Source organism: Nyctibius grandis, chromosome 2 (assembly GCF_013368605.1).
Source record: "Nyctibius grandis isolate bNycGra1 chromosome 2, bNycGra1.pri, whole genome shotgun sequence".
Classification (NCBI taxonomy): Eukaryota; Metazoa; Chordata; class Aves; order Nyctibiiformes; family Nyctibiidae; genus Nyctibius; species Nyctibius grandis.
Window position 1 is genome coordinate 18,979,464 of NC_090659.1, and position 6,938 is coordinate 18,986,401.

Here is a 6,938-nt window from a genome sequence, read left to right on the forward strand (position 1 = left end):
TTGGAAGTGGCACGAAACCACGTCTCAAGGTTTCCATTCCCTAATTCCCCTCCTGAGACCTCAATTAGGACTCTCAACAGGTGTGGGAGCATGAGGTTACATTTGCCTCTGAACACTCAGCAGCAGGAGAAGGAGGAAGGAGTCTCCTGCAGGCAGATGTTTAGCTGCAAGCAGGACACAACAGGGCCGTTTCACAAAATCTGGATCCCAACAAGCAGTTTGTAGGATCCTGGGGATCTCACAACCCACAGTGGGAACAAGCTATATCCAACCGGTGCTTGTCTCCCTTCAAGCAAAAATGGGTGAAAATGTTAGCCAATTAAGCTTTTTCCACCTACATCACATCAGCTCCAAAAGCCAAAGAGGATCCCAGCAGAGCTCTCTGGGAAGTCTCACTTCAGCAGATCTGAACCCTTCGTGTTAAAATGTTATGAAAAACGTAACTGCTGCGTGGGTGCCCCAAAGCCATGCTGTGAATATTAGTCGCTTGTGCATATTGAACATAATTGTCATTCCAGTTTAAAAAGCTCGCCTTCTCAATTAGTGGAAAGTGACTGCCACACTTCAATTTAAGGTTTAAATTTGGAAGGAGAGATGTTATTTTCTTTTTTTTTTTTTTTTCCTTAATGTAAGCCACTTACTTGCAAAGAACCTATGGATAAGGCATTATAACAAAACACATACAGCTGTGATTCCGGCATCTCCTTTCCGTGATACATTCAAGAATGTGTTTTCCCAGTAGCAGTGGTCAACACACCACAAAAATTACAGCTGCTGACAACTTCTAATAAATTTAGCCTGTACAGAAAATAAGATGATGTACATATAGTCGAACATGCACGAAACAGTGGCTGAATTCAGGAATCAAACACAAGGGCACAAACCCATTGCCACGGTCTAAGACTTAGCCTGCGCTCGGCCTCTCCTGCTTTCAGGGACCTCTTTGGGAACTAGCCTAGTCAAAAGCTACCTACAAGTGGCCATCAGGACCTTTCAGTATTTCTAACACCTGGGCAGCTGAGACTAAAAAATCATGCAATGCAAATATTCCAGCTACGACTTTCCAAAACTGAAAAAAACCCATTAGCAAATACAAACCCAAATTCTTGTGAAGATGGGCAACAGTGATTTGGGCAGAAACCTCAGTCCTGGCTATGAGGCACAATTAGGTGACTTTGAACGAGGGAGCTACCTCTGCATGCTTAAATAACACAGGGACAGTGACAGGTCACTGGCCTGGAGGTCAAGAGGGAAAACTGTGTCCAACACCGTATTACACTCGGCCCTGGGTCACCCTTGTGTGGTGCCCCTGTGGCCCTAAGACACAACTATTATTTTGTGGGATCAGGATGCGGGGAGGCAGTTCAAAAGGCTGGAAAAAAACATGAAAGTTTTGCCTCAGTCACTAAATTGTTTTTACAGCATTAAATGTTTTACAGCATGAGGACACATATGGCACTCTCTGGGGCAATGCTCAATGTGTTCATCAAGAGTGTGAAGCCCATTGAGAAAGTGTTGAAAGACTGGGAAGGGGAGAGGGAAACAAAATTCCCAAAACTGTGGCCAAGTACTGGCTGGCACAGGCTAACACAGTGCCAAAGAGCACATTAAAAGCAAAGCAGTAAGGCCATCAGCTCTACATCTCAGCTTCTACTATCTCAGGTAGGGTAACCATCATGCTCTACTTCACACCAGGGGTGTAGAGTAAAGACGAGCAAAGTGCTGATATATTGTTGGACTGGGGTCCTGGTATGGAGAACAGGTTGGTAGTTTCCCTCCTCTCATGCCATCCAAAGCCACCTAATCAGGTTCACCAAGGAACTTGTCCTTTTACTTTGTGTGCAAATTTGGACTTCCTTTTTTCTCTATCAAACATATAATGATAGTCATTTCCCTAAGCTTGCTAAAGGTAGGCTTGGGCTAACATGACTTCATTGCTGACAAGCATCTTATACTTACTGTATGCTGCTAGGATTAAAGACTTGGAAGGAATTTTGACCTTTCCAAAGCTTTAATTTTGTTGAATTTATACACAGTATTAATCACTGCTGAAACTCCTTACAGCCACCGTCTCCAGGCTCAGGAGATACACCTAGTGAAACCAGCCCCACAAAGTGTTTTCCCGGGGTGTAGCTGAGGCCTCGCAAAATGCTACGCAAATTCATGACTTTCACTCAGTGCCTCAGAGGAATCTTCTTAATGCCAAGATAGGCACCAAGAAGAAAAACAAATGCTTCACTGCTCACCAGTGACACTGCTCTCTTTTTCTTAAATACACTTGAAAGAGGGCTGGAGGCAGCAGTTACACCTAACAATCTTCATGAAAGCTGTTACGTTCAAGGCTGCCAAATAACATCCTTTTTTTAGGTCGTTGTTGTTGTTCTCTTGCTTTTTATCCTGCACTGCCTTGATGGAGCACCAAAGGGTTTCTGCACTTGCACCATAAAAATACCTCTGAAAATAAAGAGCTGATTTTGAAGTACAAAGCTGCTGCTGTGGGACGCTGCAGCATCTGTTTTAGCATGTCATTTTTATATTTAGAAGCAGCGTATCTCCAAAGATCAAGCACAGCCAGTAAGTCACTCAGCAATCCCTTCCCATCAGCTCTCACAAGTCAGTGCCAGCTGACGGGGGGGGGGGACATGCTCCTCTCACCCTCCAACGGCCCTCCACACCTCGGCAGCCCCACACCTCCTCTGCGGCACGCTGCGACCTGCCTGCCTCACGCTGCCCAGCCCAGTATCTCTAACGCTGGTGTCCTGCCAACAGCTCAGCCGGGCAGCAGGACGCGAGCTCGCTGGCCTCCAACCTTGATGCAACATGCCGCTTTTTTTTTATTCTGGGTCACGTGGCACAGTGTGCATACGCTGCATGGCATATATAAAAGAAACCACGTAATAAAATCAGGGGAGCCGCTGAAGCACGCGGTCTATTGCACAGCTCTGACCTGTGCCGTCAGACTGTTCTGTGTCCCCTGGCTATGCTTCTGAGCCAGTGCCCACAGCTAGAGAATAGTGCGTGTAAAAACCGCCACAGCCAGCCTCTTCCACTAGTCTGAGAAAGTCCAGCAAACCAGCCGAATGAACTTAAACTGGGCACAATATGCCCGCAACACGCATGCCACACATGGCTTGTACAGGTGGGCAGGATTTGCCGCTCCTTTCCCCCCCATCTAAGAGTAGCCTGCCACTTAGCATAAGCAGAATTGCTGTTTGCAGTGCAAGGCGGTGCTGTGTGACTCGATCAGGCAAGAACACGGCCAAGAAAAGCAGGGCAAAACATAATGAAGACCCAACAGCAGCCGTCAAAGCAAAGGTCACAGGACTGGTGTTTGGAGCGCAGGAGGGGCACCCAACAGAAAAACTCATCTTGGCCCTGTGCTGTCTGTTAAAGGGATGAAGGATGAAGGGTATGACGTCCTCCCTGGCTAGGAGAAGCAGCATCTTCTCCATACAGCTACATCCCCCATCATTTTTCAGTTTACAGCGGGTGAGCACTGCAGCTTGCAGGACTGGCAGTCTCCTGCGAGGGGACAGTACTGTTTCTGGGTGATGTTTTGCACAAATGCGAACGTCGGCTAATTAGAAGAGTGACATTTCAGCCCAGCGAGTGTTTATGATGGAGGGGAAACACTCACAGGTTTCTCCTTTGCTTCCAGCCACGAGAGCCGAGGAGTGCTTGCACGTGTGAAGCAGGGGAGGGCGACAGAGCAGGGAGGGCAGAGAGGGGAGACACAACCAACGCGCGTGACCTCCCTGGGTGGAGTGATTGGTTTTGGCAGCTACCCTGGGAAAAAAGGTACTGTCAGCACTGCGAAACAAGCAGGAAAATCTTTAGCTGGCAAATGCAGATTTATCTTCTCCAGAGGCACTCAAGAGTGGAAAAGGCCCAAAGAGAGTTGCAGATAAGGAAGGGAGCAGCGATGGGATCATGCCAGTGCTGGAGACCGGTTAGTTCAGCTCTCTCCTGGATACAGCCTTCTTCTTGGAAAAGGGGTGTTGAAGGAAAGCAGAGACTGGAAGAACCTGGAATACCTTTACCTACAGACACAGCTTAGCAAATGCCACACGCTTCCATTTTACATAGAAGAAAACTGCCTTACCTGAGTAGTTTTCGCCCTTCTGCCTTGCATGCTGTTACTATGGCTAATTTGAGGGTTGGTGGCCCCTTCGGAAAGGCAGTGGGATTTCCTGCAGGGCAGCGTATTGTAATTACTGTAGGAAGGTGCATCCTCAGCGGTAACCGATGACATCTTATGGCTCCCGATATCCGGGATGTCGGACACTAAATTCCGGCCATACCCTCCAAAGGCGTTTCGCGGGCCGCCGTTGATGGCAGCACTTGGGGTTTTGGGGGAATACAAGTCACTCATAGAGTTGGCGCGCTGGCAGGTGACCAGCGGCTGGGGGCTGCCACTGGCCTCAGTCCCCCGGGTGGCCTCGGCATCCTTCTCCTCGGCCAAGCCCAGGATTTCCTCGTTACTCGTTAAATGCTCCTGGCTGAGGTCAGAAAGGGAAAACTCCAGGCTGTCCTCACGCCATATGTCAGCCGATTTGGAGCGCTTCTTCTTGAAGCTGGCCGTCTCCATGAAGTTTGTCCCGTTGGCCGCGTATCGATGTGACCTCCCGTCGCCCTCTGCCAGGAATGGTGCCTCGTCCCCGTACAGCCTGCTCTCCTCCGAGTCGGGCATGCTCTGGACAGAGGCGGCGGTGAGGACAGTGCTGCTGTCCACGCTGGGGGTGACGGAGGAGTCAGTGTGGTAGGAAACGGGCCGCAGGCCCATGTCCACGCGGTCCACCCAGATGGGGCTTCCAAAGTCCTCTAGGTTGGCCTCCTGGGTGAAGGGCTCCAGGCCGTTCTCCGCCAGGGACTGGGGGATGCTGGGGGTGCTGCTGGAGCGGGTGCTCACTTCTGAGTTACGGTGGATAATTTCCCAGAAGAAGCGTGCCGCGTCCGGCGAGAGGCTTTATTAGAGAGGCGAAGTGAGCGGGAAGTGTGCTTGCGGCCCAGGCTGGCATGCTTGTCTCCGTAGAAGGCGTGCTCCACGCTCTGGCTCTCCGCGTTTCCCATGGTGTCACAGTCTGCAAGGGGAAAGAGCAGGGACCATTACAGGCGACAACCACACACACAGGCAAGACACACAGATGCTTCAGAACATCCAAAGTAGCTTTTTTTTTTTTTTTTTTTCAAATGAACCTGTCCCCAAACCTACACCACAGCTTCTACCGGGTCTCCCAGGACGTGCACTAACAGCGGCAACTAATCCCACAGAACTGATTAAGGGAGCCAGCCACCATACCAGCAAACTTACAAATACAACTCAGTTAAATCAGTACGTAGGAAAAACCCAGATGATAGCTGATGTAAATGAAGAGTGTAGAAGAGGGAACAACTGAACCTTGAAGCTTGGTGTGAACTGGAGCCAGTTTACCACCAAAGGGCACTGGCAATCTCAGCTCTGCACACATTCACTTGACGCTCTACATTAGCTTCGCAACTCCAGCCAATCCTACAAACTCAAAAAATCAACAGCTATTGTTTATCTGCGTGTAACAAGATGCCAGAAAGTAGATGGATATATGCCTTTATCTGAGATTTCACTTTTTTTTTTGATAGGAACTGCAAACTGAACCACCAAACAGCAAAGCACAAATTCAACTGTTTGGCAGCGAGCTAATGATAGGTTTGATTTCTGGAACAAAAAAACAGTGCAACATTAAGCAGTTACAGAGAGCCCCACACAAGAAAGCCATATTATGAAAAATAAATTAGCATGAGTGACTCAGACTATACAAAAATAACCTTTCCTTCCTACTCACTCTGAAGCAGATAGCTAGATCTAAGTGCTTTGATCTAGCAAAGAGAAAACTGAGCTGGAATGCAGGGACTGGGTGTCTGTCCCCATCTGCATACCTAGCCTCCTGCATTATTCAGCTGCGCATGTCCCGCCATGAAACAGGTTTCCCATCCAGAAGATGGGAGTGGTGATCTGGATTCAACCTTGGAAAACACTTTGAGGTCTGTGATCTCACTCAACAAATGTCAGAAATATTTTATCAGTAATATTGGCTCCTTCTGGCCAAAGATCAAGAAGAAGAAGAAAAGTAAATGTTAAAGTACATGGCCATTCAAAATTAAATAGGAGATCCTGAATTACATGCAAGACAATTATATATAGATAAACAGTCCATAAATCTTGAACAGAAATTCCAAGACAAAACTTTCTCATTTTGAGGTATTTCTATTAGTCTTGGCTGAAAAAAAAAAAAATCTGCCCTGACAGTAAAATAATATGGAGGTTTTTATTTCTTGGGGCAATTTCCTCTCCTTTAACAGGATGCGCCGATAGGTATTGAGCCAGATGTTGGCAGAATGATCGTGATCGTGTATTTTCCCTCGCTATCTAAATACACACTGTCGCTGCTGCACAGAGTTGAATTAGTCCTACATAAATTATATAGAAAGTGAGGAATCAGTGGTGCTAAATGCAGGCACAGCACTTCTGCCATGGGCTGTCCTGGGCATATATGGTAGAACTGAACTTCTGCAGTGATACTTCTGACAACAGAGGACTGTGCTTCTCTACTCTTTCACCCAGCTAAGTAGGTCGTGTCTGAGGCTAAAAATCTGTTCAATGCTGGAGCAACAGGCATTTCCATAAATATCTGGACATTTCTGTACCTAAAATAAATATAATCGCATGTCAAGTAAACTATACCAGGAAATACCCTACGTCTACTGAAATTAATGACTGAACTCCCATTGACTGTCATGACACTTGGTTATCATGCAGAGTTTAGAAAAATAAATGCGCTGAACAGAAGGCAGGTTTTAATCAAAAAAAAAGATGACAGCATTATAAATCCTGAGATAGGGTTTATTATTCCTTAAAAGCTACAGCCCTTTGATATGGACTGGACTGAAAAACAAATGTCAGC

The 6,938-nt window shown here is 47.3% G+C and overlaps 1 protein-coding gene across 1 annotated transcript in view; it reads right to left on the reverse strand.

The window, feature by feature from the left end:
* TIAM1 (TIAM Rac1 associated GEF 1) overlaps positions 1 to 5,070 on the reverse strand; it is an 82,868-nt gene extending 77,798 nt beyond the window's left edge. Inside the window, 2 exon segments of the mRNA XM_068425207.1 lie at positions 4,103 to 4,929; positions 4,932 to 5,070. Of these exon segments, the coding sequence (XP_068281308.1) occupies positions 4,103 to 4,929; positions 4,932 to 5,070 (966 nt within the window).
* Between the last annotated feature and the right edge of the window lie 1,868 nt (positions 5,071 to 6,938).